Source organism: Globicephala melas, chromosome 3 (assembly GCF_963455315.2).
Source record: "Globicephala melas chromosome 3, mGloMel1.2, whole genome shotgun sequence".
In the NCBI taxonomy this organism is placed as follows: domain Eukaryota; kingdom Metazoa; phylum Chordata; class Mammalia; order Artiodactyla; family Delphinidae; genus Globicephala; species Globicephala melas.
The window spans coordinates 60,675,314-60,700,754 of record NC_083316.1 but is presented as its reverse complement, the minus strand read 5'-3'; the positions used below and the strand labels follow the sequence as shown (position 1 = coordinate 60,700,754).

The window sequence follows — 25,441 nt, the reverse complement described above, 5'->3', positions numbered from 1 at the left end:
ATGAGGGAATTACCTATCAAAGCAATAAGGCGTCTGCTGTTCATTTTTGTTGTAGAAAACGCACAGTTGAAGAATTAAACCAAAATGAAATCTCTCTTTTCCTAATCCTATTTATTGTGAAAACATCTAAAATAAAAGTACAAAGTCTTTTTACCCTAAATAAAAACAGAAGAGGGCCCCAGGAATAAAAACAATTAATGTACAATTAAAACTCATAAATTGCTATAGTAAAGGCAATGCGGTTTTCTTACGAAATTCTATGAAGTTCTCTGCAGGAAATAAATATATGGATACAAAGAAACCAAGGGATTTAACTGACACTCAAAAATCTTTGGCAATCTTCCTTACCAACGAATTTCCACTGGTTTGAGATTCTTTTTTTAATACTTTCCCACCTCAAAAGGGACTGTTTATCCCCACACTTAATTTCTTAGAGCTCTCTATCCACCAAACAGTTGACTTCCCTGAGCAGGGTGAACCCCAGAAGGGCCTGCCTCTGGGGGTTCATGCCAATCCATTTTTCTTCCAAGAGACAAAAGAGAAAAGTTAAGTTTAGAAAGGGTTCTGTTCTCTTTGAATGCAAATTCAGTAATCAAGGTAAGAAGTATAACCATTTCAATGAGATGCTATCCTTATTTTTCACTTAGCCTGAAAGCCTTGTGACCCCTCAGTGGGCCAGAGAGAGAAGCCAGAGCCCTTCTGGCATCCCATAGCCTGGAGCCACTTGGGACTGGTCTCCCAGAGGCCGCGGGCTATGAAGAGCCTCTTCTTTCCCCTGCTCTCTCTGCTGAAGCAGGGCAGGTTGAAGAAATCAGGGTCCTAAGAGTGTGCTGGAGTAGAGCCTGAACAAAACCAGGCATGGGCTACAACTCTGATACTCCAAGACGTCCCAGAAGCAGAGCATCTTAGCACCGAGACGCTGAGAGAATCTGTTCGTCTCAGAAGTAAGCACCAGAGAGAAGTTCTTAAAGCACTAGGCATGCGTAAAGAGACTTAAAATCAGTCTCTTGAAGATACTTCATGCATATTGAGGCCACAAGCAGGCCTCATGAAATTGCTATCATGGATACGTAGCAATTGCCATAGTTAGCATAATAAATATTCCCACGAGTTTGCCCCTATCTATAACAATCCAAGTAGGAATGTATAAATGTTGCAAGTACAAAGTCATCCTCAAAGGCTATTCTTAATCTCGATCTAATTGTACAGAAGTTAAACAGTACTTTTCCTAGTGTATAATTTTAAAACTGCTGTAAATAGTGGAAAATACTGTCAAAAGAAGAAACGCCTCCAATTTATTTCATTATACCAATGGGCTCCCAGTTTAGACTCTGCCATTTACCAGCTACGGTTACTTGTTCAAGAGCTTCAGAATCCCTGGGATTCCGCTAAGAACCAGTGAACCTCAGCCTGAGGACAGACAAGCTTTGCTACAGAATGGTTAACCTTGTATTCATCCTATTTTGCTACATACCTTAACTTGAACTGTGAGCGAACTTCCCCATGTTCTATTTGAATCAGTTCATTATAGCAAGCAATTATGCTGCTATTCTCCATAAATCTCTGGAAAAAAAGCAAAGGTAATACATAAGACATATACAATTACTTCTTAAATAGTCAAAGAAGCTTAACAGTTTCTCCAACCTCAGGTAACTCTGTTATATAAGACAACTAGTAGGTAGGATGAGATTAAATAAAACAGTTGTCAAGTGTTTGAAATGCTTGTTTAAATGTATAACAAACAAGACAGCAGAAACATTACATAGTTATTTATAACAAAACATTATTAACACTCACAGGAAAATAAACACACGAGGGATAGAACACCTCCCCCAGCCTTGCTAATTACTGAAACACCTGTGCTTCTGTTGCACTAAGGAAAGTCTTCTAAAACCTGAGCCTAGATGTCTTCACGGCATACCACACTACGAGTGATGTCTTCTGGTGGGGAGAGGCAGTCTTTGCTTCCTTCCTCATCTTCTGAGTGCCTAACGCATCCTGCCTCTTCTCATGTCTGTCTGACTGTCTGTCTGTCTGTCTCTCTCACATACACACACACACACTCTCTTCCACACATCTAGCATGGATGGCTTCTCCCTGTGGAATATCTGAGAAGCTCCCTGACTTTCCCTGTGCCTCTGGTCCCCACCAGCCCAGGAGGAAGCTGGGAAGGGCTAAGAACAGAGGGGGAACCATGAACACACACAGAGGGAAATACTTTCTATTTACAAAGCAAAGTTAAACATGGTGAGGTTCTGGTTTAGCTTCTGGACGGGTGGAGATGATGTGTCAGTCTGTAACTGAGCTCTGAGTGGTGTTAGCTGATGCTTCATGAAGTACAAAAAAGGATCTGTGATAAAATAAGTCTTTGAAAAGGTTGGGATAAACAGTTTCCTTTGTTTTAAAACGAAAACCTCAGAAGTAAACTTTTGTTGACTGTCTAATTGATTTGCCTTAGGCTTTTATTATGCCTCTGTGTCTATGTGTGTAGGTATATATTTTATATGTATATATTTATATATATATATAATCATTCTATATTTTCACTTTCATATTTACGTAGTAACGTTTTTCCTTTTTTCCTTTTTATTTTATTTGTTTACTTAACATCTTTATTGGACTATAATTGTTTTACGATGTTGTGTTAGTTTCTGCTGTATAAAAAAGTGAATCAGCTATACATATACATATATCCCCGTAACCCCTCCCTGTAGCGTCTCCCTCCCACCCTCCCTATCCCACCACTCTAGGTGGTCACAAAGCACTGAGCTGATCTCCCTATGCTATGCGGCTGCTTCCCACTAGCTATTTTACATTTGGTAGTGTATATATGTCAATGCCACTCTTTCACTTCATCCCAGCTTATCCTTCCCCCTCCCCGTGTCCTCGAGTCCATTCCCTACATCTGCGTCTTTATTCCTGTCTGGCCCCTAGGTTCGTCAGAACCAATTTTTTTTTTTTAGATTCCATATATATGTGTTAGCACACGGTATTTGTTTTTCTCTTTCTGACTTACTTCACTCTGTATGACAGACTCTAGGTCCATCCACCTCACTACAAATGACTCAATTTCATTTCTTATTATGGCTGAGTAATATTCCATTGCATACATGTGCTACATCTTCTTCATCCATTCATCTGCCAATGGACACTTAGGTTGATTCCATGACCTGGCTGTTGTAAATAGAGATGCAATGAACACTGTGGTACATGACTCTTTTTTTTTTTTTCTTTTTTGCAGGGCACGGGCCTATCACTGTTGTGACCTCTCCCATTGCGGAGCACAGGCTCTGGATGCGCAGGCTCAGCGGCCATGGCTCACGGGCCCAGCCGCTCAGCGGCATGTGGGATCTTCCCAGACCAGGACACAAACCCGTGTCCCCTGCACCAGCAGGCGGACTCTCAACTACTGCACCACTAGGGAAGCCCTACTTCCTCTTTTTTTATTTGGATTCCTTTTCTTTCTTTTTCTTCTCTGATTGCTGTGGCTAAAACTTCCAAAACTGTGTTGAATTTTGTCAACAGCTTTTTCTGCATCTATTGAGATGATCATATGGCTTTTCTCCTTCAGTTTGTTAATATTGTTTATCACATTGATTGATTTGCATATATTGAAGAATCCTTGCATTCCTGGGATAAACCCCACTTGATCATGGTGTATGATCCTTCTAATGTGCTGTTGGATTCTGTTTGCTGGTATTTTGTTGAGGATTTTTGCATCTGTGTTCATCAATGATATTGGCCTATAGTTTTCTTTTTTTGTGAACACCTTTGTCTGGTTTGGGTATCAGGATGATGGCGGCCTCATGGAATGAGTTTGGGAGTGTTCCTCCCTCTGCTATATTTTGGAAGACTTTGAGAAGTTTTGGTGTTAGCTCTCCTCTAAATGTTTGATAGAATTTGCCTGTGAAGCCATCTGGTCCTGGGCTTTTGTTCATTGGAAGATTTTTAATCACAGTGCTTGAGATTTTTAATTTCAGTGCCTGTGATTGATCTGTTTATATTTTCAATTTCTTCCTGGTTCAGTCTCAGAAGGTTCTGCTAAGAATTTGTCCATTGCTTCCAGGTTGTCCATTTTATTGGCATATAGTTGCTTGTAGTAATCTCTTGTGGTCCTTTGTATTTCTGCAGTGTCAGTTGTTACTTCTCCTTTTTCATTTCTAATTCTATTGATTTGAGTCTTCTCCCTTTTCTTCTTGATGAGTCTGGTTAATGGTTTATCAATTTTGTTTATCTTCTCAAGGAAACAGCTTTTACTTTTATTGATCTTTGCTATTGTTTCCTTCATTTCTTTTTCATTTATTTCTGAGCTCATCTTTATGATTTCTTTCCTTCTGCTAACTTTGGGGTTTTTTTGTTCTTCTTTCTCCAATTGCTTTAGGTGTAAGGTGAGATTGTTTATTTGAGATGTTTCTTGTTTCTTAGGGTAGGATTGTATTGCTATAAACTTCCCTCTTAGGACTGCTTTTGCTGCATCTCGTAGGTGTTGGGTTGTTGTGTTTTCATTTCTTTCTAGGTATTTATGATTTCCTATTTGATTTCTTCAGTGATCTCTTGGGTATTTAGTAGTGTACGGTTCCACCTCCGTGTGTTTGTATTTTTTACAGATTTTTTCCTGTAATTGATACCTAGTCTCATAGCATTGTGGTCGGAAAAGATACTAATTACGATTTCAATTTTTTTATATTTACCAAGGCTTGATTTGTGACCCAAGATATGATCTATCCTGGAGAATGTTCCATGAGCACTTGAAAGTGTATCCTGTTGTTTTTGGATGGAATGTCCTATAAATATCAATTAATTCCATCTTGTTTAATGTGTCATTTAAAGCTTGTGTTTCCTTATTTATTTTCATTTTGGATGATCTGTCCATGGGTGAAAGTGGGGTGTTAAAGTCCCCTACTATTACTGTGTTACTGGCGATTTCCCCTTTGGCTGTTAGCATTTGCCTTATGTATTGAGGTTCTCCTATGTTGGGTGCATAAATATTTACAATTGTTATATTTTCTTCTTGAATTGATCCCTTAATCATTATGTAGTATCCTTCTTTGTCTCTTGTAATAGTCTTTATTTTAAAGTCTATTTTGTCTGATATGAGAATTGCTACTCCAGCTTTCTTTTGATTTCCATTTGCATCGACTATCTTTTTCCATCCCCTCACTTTCAGTCTGTATGTGTCCCTCAGTCTGAAGTGAGTCTCTTGTAAACAGCATATATACCCGACTTGTTTTTGTATTCATTCAGCCAGTCTGTGTCTTTTGGTTGGAGCATTTAATCCATTTACATGTAAGGTAGTTATCGATATGTATGTTCGTATTACCTTTTTCTTAATTGTTTGGGGTTTGTTATTGTAGGTCTTTTCCTTCTCCTGTGTTTCCTGCCTAGAGAAGTTCCTTTAGCATTTGTTGTAAAGCTCGTTTGGTGGTGCTGAATTCTTAAGCTTTTGTTTGTCTGTAAACCTTTTAATTTCTCCGTCAAATCTGAATGAGATCCTTGCTGGGTAGAGTAATTGTGGTTGTAGGGTTTTCCCTTTCATCACTTTAAATATGTCCTGCCACTCCATTCTGGCTTGCAGAGTTTCTGCTGAAGATCAGCTGTTAACCTTACGGGGATTCCATGTATGTTAATTGTTGCTTTTCCCTTGCTGCTTTAAATATTTTTTCTTTGTATTTAATTTTGATAGTTTGATTAATATGTGTCTTGGCATGTTTCTCCTTGGATTTATCCTGTATGGGACTCTCTGAGCCTCCTGGACTTGATTGACTGTTTCCTTACCAATATTAGGCAAGTTTTCAACTATAATCTATTCAAATATTTTCTCAGTCTCTTTCTTTTTCTCTTCATCTTCTGGGACCCCTATAATTCGAATGTTGGTGCGTTTAATGTTTTCCTAGTGGTCTCTGAGACTGTCCTCAATTCTTTTCATTCTTTTTTCTTTATTCTGCTCTGCAGTAGTTGTTTCCATTATTTTATCTTCCAGGTCACTTATCTGTTCTTCTGCCTCGGTTATTCTGCTATTGATTCCTTCTAGAGAATTTTTAATTTCATTTATTGTGTTGTTCATCATTGTTTGTTTGTCGTTTAGTTCTTCTAGGTCTTGTTAAATGTTTCTTGTATTTTCTCCATTCTATTTCCAAGATTTTGGATCATCTTTACTATCATTACTCTGAATTCTTTCTCAGGTAGACTGCCTATTTCCTCTCCATTTGTTTGGTCTGGTGGGTTTTTATCTTGCTCCTTCATCTGCTGCATATTTCTCTGTCTTCTCATTTTGCTTAGCTTACTGTGTCTGGGGTCTCCTTTTCACAGGGTGCAGGTTCATAGTTCCCATTTTTTTTGGTGTCTGTCCCCAGTGGGTAAGGTTGGTTCAGTGGCTCGTGTAGGCTTCCTGGTGGAAGGTACTGGTACCTGTGTTCTGGTGAATGAGGCTGGATCTTGTCTTTCTGGTAGGCAGGACCATGTCTGGTGGTGTGTTTTGGGGTGTCTGTGAACATATTATGATTTTAGGCAGCATCTCTGCTAGTGGGTGGGGTTGTGTTCCTGTCTTGCTAGTTGTTCGGCATGGGGTGTTCAGCACTGGAGTTTGCTGGTTGTTGGATGGAGCTGGGTCTTAGCATTGAGATGGAGATCTCTGGGACAGCTCTCGTCGACTGCTATTACGTGGTGCCGGGAGGTCTCTCGTGGTCCCATGTCCTGAACTCGGCTCTCCCACCTCAGAGGCTCAGGCCTGACAGCCAGCCGGAGCACCAAGACCCTTTTGGGAAGTCTGAGGTCTTCTGCCAGTGTTCAGTAGGTGTTCTGTAGGAGTTGTTCCACATGTAGATGTATTTTGTTTGTTTGTTTTTTGCGTACGTGGGCCTCTCACTGTTGTGGCCTCTCCTGTTGTGGAGCACAGGCTCCGGACGCGCAGGCTCAGCAGCCACGGCTCACGGGCCTAGCCGCTCCGCGGCATGTGGGATCTTCCCGGACCGGGGCACGAACCCGTGTCCCCTGCATCGGCAGGCGAACTCTCAACCACTGCGCCACCAGGGAAGCCCTGTAGATGTATTTTTGATGTATTTGTGGGGAGGAAGGTGATCTCCACATCTTACTCCTCTGCTATCTTGAAGGGCCTACCGTAATTTTTTATAATTCTTATTTTTCTTTAGGTCTCCTAAGAACTTCCAGTGCGGTGAAGATCAGCCTTCTGTTAGGTGATGGTTTCTAAACACTGGAGCACTTTGTTTGCACATAAGTGGCACTCAGTAAGTGTTTTGTAGACTAAGGGCAGTGGGAAAATATTTTGGGAAGTTTTTAGACTATCATTAACCCCGAAATCTGAAATAAATTGAGTGAACCAAGGACAGTGGTCTTCAAACTTCAACATGCTAAGAATAACCTGGGTGTTTGGTTTAAAATGCAGCTTCCTGGGCCCCGCTTCCAGAAACGTAGGCGGGTGTCTTTAGTACAGGATTTCTCCATATGCTTGGGTGTGATGCTGCTAACATGCACTGTACCTTCTCAGGGGCAAGAGGAGGAGAATCAGAGTCTTCACTGATTTTCCACACTTACTCGACCACAGAAGCCTTTTGTCATGGACACCTATTAAAAACTTTGGGACACTAGCGTTCCATGGAACACTTTGGGAAACGTGACTTTGGTGGACCCAGCATGAAGTTGGGAGTTAAACACCAAGTATTTGCATCTTGACTTATTATGAGTATGAGCTCTGCAAGGTAGTCATTTTGAGCCTGTTTCCTCCTCTGCAAAAATGGAGACAATACCAAACCTCTCATCCGTAGATGAGGATCAAGTCAGTCCCCTAGAATGGAGCCCGACAAATAATAAACCTTGGTTCTCCACTTCTTCCTCCACACAACGTCTCTCCAGGGAGGAACTGTGTCTGACTGCCATACCCCCGACACGCCTAGCACACCACCTTGCACAGAGTAAGTGCTCCATAAAGACTTGCTGAATGAACTTGTAAACATCATTCCAAATAGCAAAGGGGTACACAAAGGCTCACACAAAAACAAGTTGCAATCGCCCTTTGCTAAGATGCTCTTTCTAAAAACTCAGAGTGGGCTGAGCACCATGCAGTCGGCCACTCACGCACAGCTCTAGCGGCTTCAAGAGGAGCTGCTCTGGGATATTTGATGGTACGATGTGTTCCTGGATCCCCACTCAGGGACCCATCAACTGAGGCACTGGTCAATTAGCTAGTAACACAGAGCCGAGTTTCAGCAGATGATTTAATACAATCACAACAACTCAGAGATGGGAAACAACTTCACAGAAGGCAAGAAGATTAGCTGGCATATTTGGAAGGGTGTTTGGGTAGAAAGTTGCCAGAGACAAGATTTTGCCCAAAAACAGGAGACCAGCCACCTGGAGAGCAGCCTCGGCCGATTCTGTGCCACTGTAACTCAGGAGGGAAAGCCTGTTAGGTGCGGCAGCTTCTCTCGGAAAGAGCCCCAACTCCTTGGGGGCAACCTGACCTGGCTGGCAAATGGCCTTGATCAGACCCAGCACTAAAGACTACCAGGTGGCCCCTGACAGGTACTGTTTTTCATGCTTCCACAAAGGGCTTTACTCACCATGGCTGCCTGCAAAAAGCAGCATCATATCAAGACAGAGAAACGAAACCTTCCAGAGCAGCACAGACAGGTTACAAAAAAGAATAAAAAGGAACAATGGTATTTTCCCTCCTAAATTCACTTAATAGCGTTTGCACCCAAACAGGGCAGATGTCTCTCCTAAGCTTTTCTGTGAGTAGACGTGCAATCTTAGCCCCCCAGACAAGACGCTATCACTCCTAATGACACCAATCTCCACACCAGTTGGTCAGAGGCAGGATTGGTGAACTAAAAGCTGAATTCCAAAAGGGCACTCAACAGCACCTATGGCAACGGGGGCTCATGGCCATAACCCACGGCGTGTCTTGCCTGCCCCAGCCCCTCCACAGGTCATGTGGAGAACCTCCATGCTCACATTCTGAGAGGCCCTGCCTCAGATATGAAGGACAGCCTTGGGCTGAGGTGCATGGGTGGTCAACGTTACATGGAAGACTTATGAAAACTGAGTAATTTTAAGTCATTCCTCAGAAAATGAGTAAGTAAAGACGTCCCAGCCACACGACTTCTTGGATGACTTTCCTTTTGCAACTCTCCATTCCGAAACTCAGAAGCATTGTCTCGTTAAGCTGTGGCAAGCACGCCAGAACGGCGTCTGGAACTGAGTGCCAGCCTCTGAGAGATGCGATGACGGACAGGAGGGAAGAGTTAAGGGAGTGAGTGATACTGCTGACCGGAAACATTCATTTCTATCACACTTGTGAACCGCAGCACTGCCTTCAACGTTTTATACAGCACTGCTGCTTCTCCACGGAAGCACACCAAAGCACAAAACAACTGCATCCCGTGGGCAATTTCTGCTTCTCTGTGACTGACAATAAACAAGGGATCTTTTTGAATCCAGAGTAGCCAACCACCATTGCTTAAAGCACCCAAAGGAATTTTCATAATTCACAAGGCACTGGCAGTCTCCTATTTTTGAAGGAAAAGGACGCATCACACCATCTATTTGAGATTCAGATTACTCCTATCAAAAGACCTTGAGATACCAGGTAAACCTAGTTATTTAGGTTGTTGGTAAGTCTCCTTAATCAATCTCAATCTTCTAGTTGAGTATCAGGGTCAAAGAACTTTTCTTTGCTGACGTTTTTGGTTTAAACCAGGAGTTCACAAGATGCCACAAGTCACTTGCTTGAGTTTAAATTACCCGCAAAAGTTGCCCAAGTCAACTGTGACCTCTACCTTGTTTTTTCCAAAGGGTAATCTTTCATTTTTTTAATAGAAGAAATATACGCTTGTTATTTAAAAAATTCAAGCATATAAAGTGAGGTCCTCCACAATTTCTCTGTAAGGGTTTGTAATATTTTAATATTATGAAATACATTTCCTTTAAACAGTCATGTTTTGATTATCTTTCTCCACCCCTTTTCTTCTCTCTTTCAAATCCATCATGTTGTTTTCTGTTTGCATGCACAGGGTCTCACCTCCAACCAAACCTTCAGACTGCCCTTACCCTGAGATACTGGGTAAGCCTAGGTATTTAGTTTGTTAAGTTTCCTTGGAGTAATCAGTCTTCATCCCCAAGTTGAATATCAGTGTTATTCATGTAGTTGTCACTCAGAATTTTTCTTTGCTGACATTTATGGCTTCAATGAGGAGTTCCCAAGATGCTATTGCTGTCATGGGCCTGTCCCCAGGGTGTAAGCTGTGGCTGGGCCCTTGATGAGCACAGAGCCCTGGGTGCCGATCTGGTGGACTAACTACACGTAATCATACACATACACGCTAACTGACCGGACTGATTTAAATGAGATTACTTTGGGACTAGAGAATTTCGACCTGATATAAGAAGACAGGTTTTTTACATCATTACATATCTGTAGCTAAGATATATGAAGTTATGAGAGAAAAAGGAAAAAAGCCTGACCAGCAGGTGCTCGTCACCATCCCATGAGAACAACTGCTTCCTTTCCCTCACAGTTCTGGGGCTGAATGCCTATAACAGTATGCTTAGCTGTTTGGCTAAGGTTAGGTATCTGTATCTGAGAGAGGTGCTAGTTCATCTTTTACATACCCGGTTGAAGCCTGCGTGCAGAAGAGGGAGGACCGAGGCCTCTTCATAGTCGCCGGATCTGTAGCAAAGCAGAAAATGTGGTCACTCGGCAGATATACAAACCGGGATTCCTCACACTGAAACTCGGAGAGCGCAAGGCAAGCAGGGAGACGGCTGTGAGAGTGCCTTCCTGCCCAGCACATGCCCGCAGGGTGCACCTGCCTTGTAAGAACCCAGACTCCCACGTCCGCCTTCAGGTGCAGAAAGAACACAGACAGTAGAAGGAACTCCAGCAGTGTGTGTGAAAGGTGCACACGACAGGCCCTCTCCAACTCTGGGCTCCTTGGGAGTTGGAGCAAATGTACCGGAGCAGTTCCCATAAAGGGACAAGGAAGGTGCAACGCTCATCCCAGAGACCACTGTCCTCTTTGAGATCCCCAAACCTTCTGGAAGCATGACTCCCACCCCAAGACTTAGGTGGGTCCAACTCTCAGGAAGACAACTGTCATTAGAGGCTGCAGCACCCCAGGGCCAATGGGGAAGAAGTGTCATCAGGAAAGCCAAGTGAGAAGGGAAGAAGACAGAAATTGATTACTGGCACTCATCTCAGGGGAGGTTTCCTACACTGAGCCTGCAGTTGGGTCTCAGAACTTCAGTTTGAATACAAGGACGGGGTGGGGGTCAGCTGGTCATGAAGTCATGCTGTAGCTCTGCTGCCACCTTTATGAGAAACGGTGTCCCCAAGACAGCGAGCAAGTAGCATGGCGTACATACCTTAGAAAACAGGGAAGAAAAATGGGACAATGGGGACTGGGTGGAGAAGCAGAACGAGAACAGGAAGAGAAATCCCAGTGCCTATTTGTGGCATTACCTGTGGCATTTTCCCAGCAGGGAAAAGCTGTCCTCCCTACCCCCTTTCCTCCTTAGGAACTCAAGGTTCTACCCTCTCTGAACAATAATCAGTAGGGGCACAAAAGGGCTCCAAGGGTATTAATAGTGTTCTATTTCATAAGCTGGGTGGCACACGCAGCATTAATTTTATTATTAACTTCCTCTATAAATGAAATACTTAAAAAATAGGGGAAAAAAGTGAAAAATAATAACAAGACACAGCAAGCCATTACTTGTCAAGGACACGTACACATGAATAAGAAAAAAAATGAATGTTTTGTCTTGGGCCCATGGAATCAGCCAGGCTTGGGGAAATGCTGTGTGGCTTGGTACCCTTCTGGTACCCATGTCAAGACCCTAAGACCCTGTTAAGAGCTCACATCCCCATAAGATAAAATATAAGCAAGAGGGCTGAAGAAGGCTGGTCTCACATCTCGGTTCCCCTCGCTCTTTCTTGCTGAGATCCCATCCCCCACCAAGATGGCAAGATGGTAAGAAACCAATGGGACAGTTTCTTCACTTTCCTGGGCCAAGAGCCTGTGGTAGGTGTCCAAGTGAAGAGACACAGCTCCTATCAAGACACTCAAGGAGGAGCAGGTGAGGAGAAGTCTTTGGTTAGGGCAAGACTTGGAAGCCAGGATTTCCCACTGTTCCAATATGGCTTTGGAATGGATATTTCAAATCTCCCCTGGGCGGGGCCTGCCTGAGGGAGGCTGAAACTCTGAGTTGCTGGCCTCTCAGCTCCTTCAGGGCAGAATCTGTGCCAATCACCATAGTGGGGCCATCCTGCTGTCCTGCTTCTAGCCACGTAACAGTCCCAACATAAACTGCACCATCCTTTTCTTGCGGTGGCTTTAGCGCCTGCTCTCATGCTATAATCTGTTTCTTCTTAAGTGAAAAAAATAAGCATTCTCCTATCTCTTTTCTTCAAAGAGAAAAGATAAGCTGGAACGATGTTCTCTCCAGACCTCCTTCTCCCCAGATTCTCTACTCATTTCCAGCATATGATGAGTAACCATCTTTTTCTTGAAGTGTGTATGTGCTGACAGAAATTAGAGAGGGTAAAGAGAAAAATCCAAATATTTCTAGAAACTTGCAAAACAAAGAAAATCCCAAGTAAGATCTAAGGTTGTTGCTGTGAGGCCAAAGACCTCCCCCTTGCTTTGCCAGCTCAAAGGCTGAATTACAACAGACCAACGTTTCAGGAGGAAGAGTAGTATTCCCAGCTGGGAACGGGAGGTGAGCTTACGCTTGTGAAACCACCGCAAGAATCACCGTGTGCTCCGAGGGATTTGTGGCCCGGATCGACCTGCAAGGAGAAAGCTCCAAGTCAAACCAGTGATTACGCCTTGTTCCGTTACCAGAATACAGGACTTCTTCACAGTGAAAATGGCACAAAATCAAACGTCCCTGTAAAGAAGAAGTCTGAAAACACATGGGAAACAACAAAAAAAGATGCCCTTGTGGATTAGGACAATCTCTTTCTTTTACTAAAAAAAAAAAAAAAAAAAATTTTAACTCCCAGGCAATTCTCCAGTAGGTCAGACCTGCCAATTTTCCACTTCAAAAACTGGCAAATTCCACTTAACTTCCATGTTTTCTGATTGAAATTCCACGCTGCAAGAAAATTGGCAGTCCTACAATTCTCTAGTTATCAATTTGTACTTGGGGAGCTAACTGGGATGGATCTTTTTTTCTTTTAAAATAGTAGATAGTTCAGAAAGTTGCCCTTAGAAGGACTGCTGGCAGATGGATGTACACGTGCAGGTTAAGGTCTTTTAAAAATTTCACAAAGAGCCACCTCAATTTTTCAGTTGTACTGTTATTTGTGCTCAAATACTTTAAACAACTGAGTCATCAACTAGGGCTGAGAAATGGTCAACACAGTAACTGTCACTATAATGATATTTGTTGTACCATGACCGCCTGTCTATAATTTGTTTATTCCCTAGGAATTTAACAGGGTTAAATTATGTAAGGATATAGAATTTTGAGGTCCATGATGCCAGAAAATGTGCTATGCTGCAGCTCAAATTCTGGATTATTTTGGTCAGGGGTCATGAGTTGGATGAACTCTTAATAAAGGGCCACATGCTTGAGTCTTAGTACAAATAAGCATGCTTGTTTCCATCCATCTCCTTGGTCTGACCTCCCTTTATTTCGAGATCCTTCAGAAGGGAACCAACACCTCTAAGAACAGAAGGCTGAGGAATTCGTGAAACAACCTGTATTTGTTTCTTTCTAGCTACTGGCATTTCTGCCCCTCTCCCATTTTTTTTTTTTTTGGCGGTACGCGGGCCTCTCACTGCTGTGGCCTCTCCCGTTGCGGAGCACAGGCTCTGGACGCGCAGGCTCAGCGGCCATGGCTCATGGGCCCAGCCGCTCCGCGGCATGTGGGATCCTCCCAGACTGGGGCACGAACCCGTGTCCCCTGCATTGGCAGGCGGACTGTCAACCACTGCGCCACCAGGGAAGCCCCCCTCTCCATTTTAAGGTGTATGCATTACTGCTCCCCCAGGGACAGCCAGCTCATACTGCTTCATCCTCTTTGACTAAATTTCTTCACCTTTCTCTAAAAATGTACCTTCCCCATGTCCTATTCCTTGAGACCTCACTCTATGTGAGTAGAAGGCTCAAGAAAAGACCAGCTGCTGTCTTCCTGGGAAATGAAGGTTCCCCTTGTAGATAAATGGTATTTGAACGAGCTCCTTTGGAGAGACGCCTGAACTCACTATGGGCAGCAGGGGTAATGCCAGCCCAGACCACTTCCCACTCAGCCACCCTACCCCCTACCACGTCCTGGTAACATGAAGCTACACTTATCTCCTACTTAGGAGCCTACTGAAATCTCAGCAGAAATACCAGGTGCACCTAATGAAAAAAAATGTACAGTTTCAGAGGTGCGCTCTCATCTCTAGGGAGATGCTAAACACCTCTCACCTTCCTTCAGCCTCTTCCACCCCCAGGAGGTGTCATGGGTACACTGCTGGGCTGCATTCTAAGGGTTGGGGCTTAGGCAAGAGAAAACACGTTATGAACATAACTGGGCTGGAGCTCACGCTTGCTTAGCTTCTTTTGAGATTGGCTTCTGTGTTTTAGGTCCCTTCCTGCTGCTGACCTCTTCTCTCTCATTCCTCCAAAGGAACCGGTGTGGCCAGAGAGACCTGGACCTCTTCCTGGTTGAGAGGACTAAGGGGGAGCTGGGCACAGGTGAGGCCAGGGTCCAAGGAAGCATGCTAAGCTAAGGTCCAGTCCAGCTCAAAAACCAGAGATCTTGGGCCATAGATGACAATGAAGAAGGCATATCTGCTGGGAATGCGTCCCCACTCATCTTAGGGAAGGTGTGCTGGCTGTCCAGCATTCAGGAATCTCACCATCCTCAATGTGACTGGTAACAGTCAGTAAACGCACCAGCAGACACACAACCTGGCTTCTGAACTGCACTGATGCCTCACTGTTTTTCTGTGCAGCTAAGACAAACATTCACTCATCAGGAAACAAAACTACATTTCTTTATATTCAAGGAAGATTACGAAGCTCACCTGCTAACTGGGGCCTTTGCCTGAATTAAAAGAATTCTTCCTATTCATTTCTTCTTTTTACATCTGAAGCTTGTCTTAAATCATTCTATAGATGCACAAAGGATTGTGCTATTTCTACTACAAAATCATGTAAGAAGAGTAAGTGGAGACCAAGAAAAAGCAGACCTGCTTAATTATAAGAGACCCAATTCTAGCCTGAAAATCATTTTATACACACACATGCACACATACACACGCACATATATATATATATATACACACACATGCACACATACACACGCACATATATATATATATACACACACATGCACACATACACACGCACATATATATATACACACACACATGCACACATACACACGCACATATATATATATACACACGCACATATATATATATATACACACACACATGCACACATACACACGCACATATATATATATATACACACGCACATATATATATATATATATATATACACACACATACACATGTATCTATTTCTTAACACTAAAAATACCCAAATATTTTGTGACACATTTTAGTATTATATACTTAAATAGGCAAACGTTTCTATGCAGGAAGATAGGATTATTTGGGACCAGTAAGACATTTTAAAAAAGGTTCCTTAAGAAAGTTTCTTCTTTGGAAAACTGAAAATGGTCCAAGAATAGCAAGGTGTTGCCGTGACAAGAAACTTCTCTTAACGCACTAATTCCTTGTCAGGGTACCAAAGGGTCTAAGGAACCATCTCCCTACCTTTCATTTCACTTGCTAATATTCAAGACAATTCCAGATCCATACGTATTTGGAGTCTGTCCCGGTCTAGCATTTAATTAGTGACCTCTTCCCATCCAGCTTCAAAGCATTCCACTTGTGCTAAATGGATCAGTTCATCCAGAGCGAACTCTGATGACTGCATTTGTTTATGAACAGGCAAGCATTTCCTCCCCAGAGCACAAGCATTTCTGTAAACAAGCAGGGGGTTTGGATCCCTGGAAGATTTTCTGCTGCTGCAAAGTAGCTGCCTTCCCTCCACGACTGCTGTAGAATCCACCCATCTGTGTCAGGCAGAGAAAAATGGTCTATTTCACACATTTCTGATGTTCATTTTGGGACAGAATAATTAAGATTAAAATATCTGGTTTAAATCCAAACTCTATCTCTGTAACAAGAACTGTGTGAATTTCAATTTTTCTTTTTGGTGAAACATGAGCCATACTCAAGGGGAGAAAACACCCTGAAGTTTTCAGTGGGGACTAGCTCACACCTCTAAATTCATCGGAACTCAAATGTGGAGAAATAGAAAAGGCCATAGGAGGAGCTACCGCCTTCACCACAGAAATCTGTATATACTACTTAGAAACATCAACACATATTTTAGAAATATGTGGGCTAGAACTAAAGACATCTTTAAATGAATTCCATTTTAAGCTGTTAAGTGGACATTTACTAACATATTAACATATCTAAGGTACCTGCACACTGCTTCTGCATCAAAGTTTCGAGTTTGTCTGTGGTCGATCACAATAATCTCATGATGTTTATCTAGAAAGCATTCCAGGGCTGACTCCGGAGTCCGAGCAATATTACATCTGTAACCGGCTCTGTCACAGGCCCACCAGAATCCATCACTCTGACTGTCTTCCTTTGCAAAGATCAGCAAAACCTGGAACACAAAGAAAAGAGAATCTTGACAGTAATCATCATCCTTAGAGAGTAGTACTGTATGCTAAAACATACATATGGAATTTAAGAAAAAAACATGTCATGAGGAACCTAGGGGTAAGACAGGAATAAAGACACAGACCTACTAGAGAATGGGCTTGAGGATATGGGGAGGGGGAAGGGTGAGCTGTGACAAAGCGAGAGAGTGGCATGGACATATGTACACTACCAAGCGTAAAATAGATAGCTAGTGGGAAGAAGCCGCATAGCACAGGGAGATCAACTCGGTGCTTTGTGACCACCTAGAGGGGTGGGTTAGGGAGGGTGGGAGGGAGCGAGACGCAAGACGGAAGAGATACGGGAACATATGTATATGTATAACTGATTCACTTTGTTATAAAGCAGAAACTAACACACCATTGTAAAGCAATTACACGCCAATAAAGATGTAAAAAAAAATAGAAAATAAATTTTTTTTAAAAATTAAAGAAAATAAAAAAATAAATAAACAGTCAAAAAAAAAAAAGCGGGCCTACAAGATACTGGTTTAAAATGCAGCCTCTGGAGAGAAGCTACCTGGGTTCAAATCCCAGCTGGTCCACTGATTCTAGGGTGTCTTTGAACAAGGTAGTTCATCTCTTCAGCCTACAGCTTCTCCAATGTCAGATGTGCTAAGAACAGTGCCCTGTAAGCTAGCTATGAGGCCTGAGTGAGCACAGAATACATGGTCCATCACTCTGCTGGTGGTTGTTACCCATTTGTAATTTCCTAACTGGCTTTGTTTTTAAATAGACTGAGCACTATGAAAATAGGCTAATCAACACAAGTTAGACTATGATTCACGTACACACATATTTGGGGCCAGGGCAGCTGGTGTTCGTCTCAAGGTACCTGGCCACCTCTCTAAACTTAGCACTTAAATCCTTATCCAGACACAGAAGGGACGGGAACTCAAAACAATCTCAAAAACTAATTCCAACACCTAGCGTTTGCCAACTCTAGAAAGAACAATTGTGAAATGTGAAGCTATTGGAGCTAAGGTGAGGCAACGTGCCTCTTTTTTCTTCATTGAAAAGTGAAGCCCCGCTCCCTGGAAAGAAGGTAGCCATACTTCCCACCATGTTACCCTCTTCATTCCCTGGGCTCTGGGACCCAGATTCCCTGGTGGCCAGAAAGCCAGAGATGGCGATACCACCACCTGAAGTTGTTCATTTATTTGTTTGTGGTCTATCTTCCCCACTAGAATTGAGCTCCAGGACAGCAAGGACCTGCCTGTCTTGTTCCTGCTGTGACCCCCTGCCGGTCAGCACTTACTATCCGAGTGAAAGGAGGGTTTCTGCAAAATGTAAGAGGGTTTTTACTGTCAATTGGAATAGAACTACGTCACAGCAATAGGTCTAATAAGAAATACATATAATAATCTCAAGATATTGATAAGGCATTTAATATTCTTCACCAACCACTTCTGGTTTAAACAGTTAGGAACAGAAGGGAAGTTTCTGGTCCTTTAAGTCCACAGCCAATGCCATTCTTCATGATGAAATTCTGAATGTGTTTCATTTAAAGTCAGAAACAAGACAAACTGTCCAATAATTACCACTACATTTTAAAAATGCTTCATTAATTGACAATACATAGAAAAACAGAAACAACAGTATAATTACCCTCATGTACCCATCACCCGGCTTCAGCAATAACCAACTCCTGGCCAATTCAGCTTCAATTCTCTCCCTAGCCACTTTCCGACTCCTGTATCAGCTTGCAGTAAATCCCACATATTTCATCCATATGCATCTATTAAAGACTCTTTTCTAAAAACAAAAAAAGAAACCACAACACCATTTCATACCTAAACCTCTCCAATAATTACTTACCGTTAAACATCTGAATGTATTATAAATGTCATTTGTTCTACACTGTTTGAATCATTTCCTGTTTTCTCAAATGCCATGTTTCCAGAAGAGAAATAATATTTTTCAGTATGATTTTGACATTTACTTCTTAGCACATGGCTTGAAATCACATGCCAGTAACACATGAGGCAGCCACACTTATTAACGGCTCACTCCGGGCACGGGTCTGTCACTCCTCAGGTCAGTCTATCCCCCAAAACCTCAGCTACAGAGCTACTTCTAGGAAGAAACGGGAGGAGAGAGAAGTGAGGGGCTCAGCCTTGTGGATCTTGAGAGTGAAAAGAAAGCCTTCAAACAGAACCGTTAACAATGGAGCTACAATGAAAAGAATCAGGTAGAATAAACTGGCTTGTACAAAAAGTCACTAGCCCCTTACTTGATGTAGCTGTGGCATTAGCATGAGAAACTCAATAAGCAAAGTCCAGAAGTCAGAAAAGGTGACAGAACTTCTTCTCTCATCTGTCTGGCTGAACTACGATTGCTAAGCAAGAATCTCAACACTTTATATTTCCTTTATACCATTTATGCCTCAATATTTGACGAATGCAATAAGAACCTAACTGTATTCCCATATTGGACATTGCTACAGTTATTAATCTCATGTCTTAGATGTCCTTAAAAGACGGGAGTGCTCCACTTTGGGAAAAATAAAGTCACTATTCAAGTATTTCCTGAGCACCTACTATGTGCCAGCACCTACCATGTACCTACTATGTTTTTAATTGCTTGGAGTACGCTGATGAACAAAATAAAGACCTCTTGCATTGTAGGGGTAAAGAAACAAACAACAGGCATGAGAAATAAGCAAATGATATGGAATGTTAAAAGTGGTAAGTGCTAGGTAAAGACAGTAGGGTTGAGTAAGAGGGATCCAGAGTGGATGCTGGGACCAGTATTAAGTCAGGTGGTTAGGGTAAGCCTCACCGAGAAAGTGACATGTGAGCAAATGCCTGAAGGAAATGAAGAAGTCAAGTTGATAACTGAAGAAAAAGCATTCCACAAAGAGGGACCAGATCCACTGGTTCCTATAGTGGGACTCATGCCTGATGTGTTCAAGGAACTCAAGGAAGCCAGTGCGACAGAGAGGAGTGTGAGCTGGTGGGAGAGGAAGTGGAGCTCACAGCAGAGGGCTCGATCTTGGTAATGCCTGGTTTAGGAACTTACACCAGATTTCACTTGGAAACTTAAAAACCAATTCAAAGTGGGGAGTTGCATTAATTATGCCTCGTTAATTTTGATACTTCTGATGCTTTGACATCTGGAGTCTTGATGACCCTGGAGGGATGCCCCAGAGGGATAACCAATCCTCCAACCCCTAGGGAAAGCAAATGACTTGCCTAGGAACGCACTTTTCATATGCAAACCAATCCAGTCCGTACTCCTACCACCTCTATCACTTGCTAACCCTCTGGACCACTATCTACCTGCTCTAATCACTGCAGCGCCAGGCACCAGACAACTAGGGACAGCCCTTCTGCCCAACACTCTTCTGGAATGATTCAAACTAGCTAAACCTGTCTACCCTGCTTTCCCTGCCTCACAGCTTCCCACAGAAACCACAGTCAAGGCTCTGGCCCACATTTTCCCCTTTAGGCTCCCTGCCTCCAATCAACCTTAGTGCTTCCCTCTGTGGTCCTGCACTGACCGCCCTTCCTCTCAGAAACTGTAACAAACTATCTTTCAGTGACAGTCTCTCCTAATCTGTTGGCCTCCCCCTACCTGAATAAAAATTTAAATCTACATATTGAAACAAGAGTATTTATATTACAAGAGTACTCACTAGAAAATCTCTCTAGGTAGTATTCAAAATTTTTTCCATTTATAAAAAAATAATTCAGAAAGACTACTTTTCAATAATCCAACTCCTAAGCAAAGTGAAAATCTATGGGAATTTAAAAACTATATATATATTTTAGAGTAAAGTACTATAGTAATCAGTTTTTTTAAGGTCTGCCTATCTCTGGAAAATTCTATCTTCTTTAGGAAAGCAACCCACCCAAGTAACCAAAGCTGTACTCTCTGTCCCCATCTCCTAGGCCACAGCTGGACTAATAATGTTGTTTCCGGGAATTTGAAATGTGAACAGAGAGACACAGAGGGTGGGAATTAGAACCCGTGGCTCATTAATAGTAGAGATACTGAAGGAAGAAGCTTAAATCCCTTCTGTCAAAATACTCAGAGATGGCTCATTGTCACCCTTTCTAAGCCATGGCTTTTCAACTCTTCCTTGGATTCTGAAAAAGAAAGCATACTATCTATTTCTTACTCATTTACTATTTTGTGTAAGACAGCTGTTACTTAAAACCAAAGAACATAACCCCTCAAAAGCCTTTTGTGATATAGTCCCCCTTCAGATTTATCATTCCATGTATCAATATTTAGTTTCTTTGTCAAACATGTCAGTTTGTAAATGTTTATTGACCATTCACTGAGGCAAATCCCATAAAATGATTTTGTAAAATATATTTTTAAAAATAATTAATAAATAGCTGAACTTAATTTATAAAGAGTAAAAACTGACTCTTACTTGCTCTAAATAGTATGTGGAACATTCCTTCAAAAAATACTTTTTGATGACCTATCATGCACGATGTTAAGAACTGAGAGTAAGAAGCTGACAGAGACAACCACAGTCCAGTCTCTACCCCTAGGACGCAAGCAGGGGAGAGGTTCAGGTAAGCAGATAAGTACAAGAGATGCTCTAATAAGCAGTGACCAAAGATAGAGCAAGGACATGGCATCCAGGGAAAGAATCTAGGCACAGGAGAACGGGAAGAAGGAAGTGGTTTTGTTATATCAACCTCACTGTACTGTTGTAAACACAGCGAAAGAGAAGATTAAAAGCAGATCTGGGGTGAAGCCTGGGGCAATGAGGAAACATCTACTTCTGGAGCAGATCTTGGCCAGTTTGGGCTTTGTCCAGGATCAGAACACAAACACAGGCAGTGCTCACTTTGCATGGCAGTGTCAGACCATATAAATGACCACGCAAAGCAATCTTAATGAAGGATGGTAAAAACGGCGGTTCCATGACATTTCGAAATTTTGTCAAAACATAAAAAACTTTTATTGTTGGTTATAAATGTATAGCGAAATGCAAAATGTAAAATTAATATTTATTCAGTGCACTTACTTTAAAACATCAGAAACTGTGAATTTAAAAAAATGTTTAAGCTTATTGAGTAGTTTGAACAGCGCTTGCCTTCTTCCAGTTGTATAAATTATGATACAGAATGAGCCTCTTTTCTACGCCTTGGTGAATTATAAACTCTTAAGTTTGGATCAGCTTCCAACATTTTATCCTCTGTACTTTCAATGTCATGAAATGTCCCCAGAGTTCCTTTAATTACTGTGCAGTTTTTTGTTGGCATCACTTCATCTTTTTCGTCACAACCACTTTCTTCATTTAGCTCAATAAACTTGCATTGATTAACTTCCTCTGGCAACCCTCTAGAACTCACAGGCAGCAGTGTCAACATTGCCAGTCAGCTTTCTTCTCTAACTCCATTTACATTGCTGTTTCACTTCCAGCATTATCGCTTTCCATTCCTTTGCTACACTTTCGTCTTTGTGGGCTAGCTCCTTCTTTCAATGATACACTTATATATATTTTGTAACGCCGTGTGAGTTATCACGGAGAGATAAAGGGGTGACACAACTGCACACTCTGCTATCTGTGCTAGAACAGGTAGAGACTTCAAAAAAAGTGATGTGGCTCGTCACTGCACAGGCTGCACATTGGTTATTTATGTAAGGACTTGTGGACTGAAGAACTAGCAGCAAAGTTTGCACTTGATGCAATCATCACAATTAAAACACCAATGTGACTGCAATCTTTGGGCCTGGTGTTATTTAGTCCTGGAACTGTGCAAAGCCAGGGCTACCTGTACAGCTTTTCAAACGTAGCTATGAATACCTCAAACTACCATGCAGGGTCTCCCTCTATTTCTACCTACACCTTCTTAGAACCACAAAGTTTATTTATTTATTTGTTTTTATTTTTGGCTGTGTTGGGTCTTTGCTGCTGTGCGAGGACTTTCTCTAGTTGCGGTAAGCAGGGGCTACTCTTTGTTGCAGTGCGCAGGCTTCTCATTGTCATGGCTTCTCTTTGTTGTGGAGCACAGGCCCTAGGCGCGTGGGCTCAGTAGTTGTGGCTCGCAGGCTCTAGAGCCCAGGCGCAGTAGTTGTGGCACATCGGCTTAGTTGCTCCGTGGCATGTGGGATCTTCCTGGACTAGGGCTTGAACCTGCATCCCCTGCATTGGCAGGTGGATTCTTAACCACTGCGCCACCAGGGAAGTCCGGAACCACAAAGTTTAATTCATCTTTCAACCCAAGCCAGAATAATGAAGTAAGGGATGACCCAGAGAATGAAGTGTAAGAGGCTGCAGGGGGTAGCACTCAGATCCCGGGGGACTTGGGGCGGGCGGTCCTAGTGGCCATGACAAGGACAGGGACCATGACTCTCAGGAGTTCTCAGAGCAGGAAGGGACTCTGGGGGTGATCCATCAACCCCCAATCAACAGATGAGTTCAGCAACTTCCCTAAGCAGAGCAGCAGCACAGCTGGACCCACAATTCCCAGCTCCTCCTTCAGTAATCTTTCCTGATGTCCTCTTGCTGTGCTACAAGTACTGTAACCATTCCTTTGACATGTTTTTTCAAGAAAGTACTGAAAACTATCTTTTGGAGGACAGCAATAAGCGGTCTTTGATAGCTAAGTGAGTATGAAACTATATTCTCTGGTGAAGGCTAATTATGAAAAAGATGAAAAAATAAAACCCTAGCTTTTCCTTAACTTGAAGACAATGTAAGTGTTTGTTATTATTAGTGTTCTTTCTAGAAAGCCTGTGTCTACATGTCTCCAAATGGATCATCAACGTCTACTATTAAACATCTAACTTTCAGAATACTTGGTTTGGCTTTAAGCAAAAGCCAGGTTAACAAGTAGCTTCTAGAGTAGATCACATATATATCTACATCATACTAAACAGCTGGCCAATCTGATCATAGGTGGGGTTGATTCAGTTGGAAAAAAATGGTTTGGGAGCTTTCCTCAAATGTCCCTAAGAAAGTAATGCTAATACGTCTTGTTTAATACATCTTTTTGGTGATCTGATGTTAACTAAACTCTGAAATTTGCACACACTAGAACTACGCAAAGTAAGGGCTTTGTCGAGCAGCTACAGTTTAATGAGAATTTAAGGGCCAGCCATGACACTGAAAGGACTTTAAACATACTATCTCATTTAATAACCCTTCACAACTCTTTCGAGTTGGGCATCATCCCCACTTACAGACGTGGAGACTGAGATATGGGATGATTAAGAGACACGCCCACAGCCACACAACTAACAAGATTTGAACTGAGGTTGGCTGGACCCCTGAGCCTGGGCGATCATTAAGTAACGTACTCTATTTTACCCCCAAAATATTGGACCAAAACCCCTAACAACTCTGTGGTTCCATGAAATTGGCTGGGCCAGGTAGAGGACCTGACTTGGTACCAGCAGTAAGGACAGACAGGAGGGGAGATGCTGACCACAGCAAGTTACTGAGTCTGAACACCTCCATCACTCGGTCATTTCATTTACTACGTGAAGAACAGCTTCCCACAAGGCCAAAGGATCTCCAACATAAAGTCTCCAATATATAATGGTTCCAGAAAAAAATCCATGTCCACACAACATAGAAGTTTAAGTTTTAAAGGAAAGTGCTGTCTTGCTGGGAAAACGCTTAGGCCAGAGCAGTGAAGATCTGTTTCCAAGTCCAGTCGGAAAGCTCTGTGAGGGGCAGGGGCGACAGCACTCTAAGCAGAGACAATTCCACACACGGGGAAGTAAATATGCTCCAGGCACTGATGAAGAAAAGACCTCTTGATTTTCAGATGGTATCATGCTGATAAAAATCTATTGCCTCATAATATTTCCCCCTTTTTTTTTTTTTTTTTTTTTTTTTTTTTGCTAAGACTGGAAAACATGCCCTGCTGTGAGTCACAGGCACTCACCCAGGAGAGCTGTCTTCTACAATACGACGAGGCACGTCCACCCACTCCATTCCCAACAGCACTCCCACCAGGCCACATCACACCTCCTGGTCTCTACACGGGAGCAAATTTCCCCTGGTGACCTCAGAAGTGCACCGTCAAAAGCAACCACATCCTGGAATATGTTTGTCAAGTAAGTTCCTCCCAAGTCCTAAGCGTTCCGGTTGATGTAGTTAACATTTTCGGCATGGCAGTGAAGTTACAGAGTAGATATTTTTCTCCAAGAAAAAGAAAATTACAGAATTTTGCTCCAAGAAAAAAAAAAAATTAAAAACTAAGGTTCTAGGCCATTTCGAAGACAGTTGCAATGGCAGTATCAGAAGCACAAGAACACTTGACTAGATATCTCTGCCTTTCAAGTTAGAATGTAGTAGACAATAAAACCAACCAGCCCGACTCCCTGGGTGGTCAGGGGTCATTGTTCGGCCCCCTTCCCCTGCAGCACCTGGTGCAGAGCCTTGAGCACATAGGTACTCCACAGACTCGAACTGGATGGATCAGTGAGTGAAATTACATTTGAATGAGACCCAGGAGTAAAGACATCCTTGGTTCTAAGTTGAGCTTATTATTTTTTTAAAAAAGAGTCTCTTAATTATTCTGTCCCTCATTCAGAGAGGGACTCTTGACCACTTGTATCTGCTGTCATGGGGGCCAAACTCATGTGACAGGAACCAGGCAGGGTACACGGTAGCAGTGGAAACACTCCACCTCTTACGCTGGGTGGTGGGTTCTTGGCATTAGTTTTACTATTATATTTCATAGCTTATGAGCACAAATT

General features: G+C 42.5%; 1 protein-coding gene across 8 annotated transcripts in view; it reads right to left on the bottom strand.

The window, feature by feature from the left end:
- PDE8B (phosphodiesterase 8B) overlaps window positions 1-25,441 on the bottom strand; it is a 378,976-nt gene that overhangs the window by 118,792 nt on the left and 234,743 nt on the right. For all 8 annotated transcript variants that reach the window (XM_030846195.3, XM_060295913.1, XM_060295912.1 and 5 more), the window contains 4 exons: window positions 16,517-16,707; window positions 12,746-12,805; window positions 10,627-10,684; window positions 1,475-1,563 (listed from right to left, as the gene is read on the bottom strand). In XM_030846195.3, the coding sequence (XP_030702055.1) occupies window positions 1,475-1,563; window positions 10,627-10,684; window positions 12,746-12,805; window positions 16,517-16,707 (398 nt within the window). The remainder of the gene's footprint in view (window positions 1-1,474; window positions 1,564-10,626; window positions 10,685-12,745; window positions 12,806-16,516; window positions 16,708-25,441) is intronic.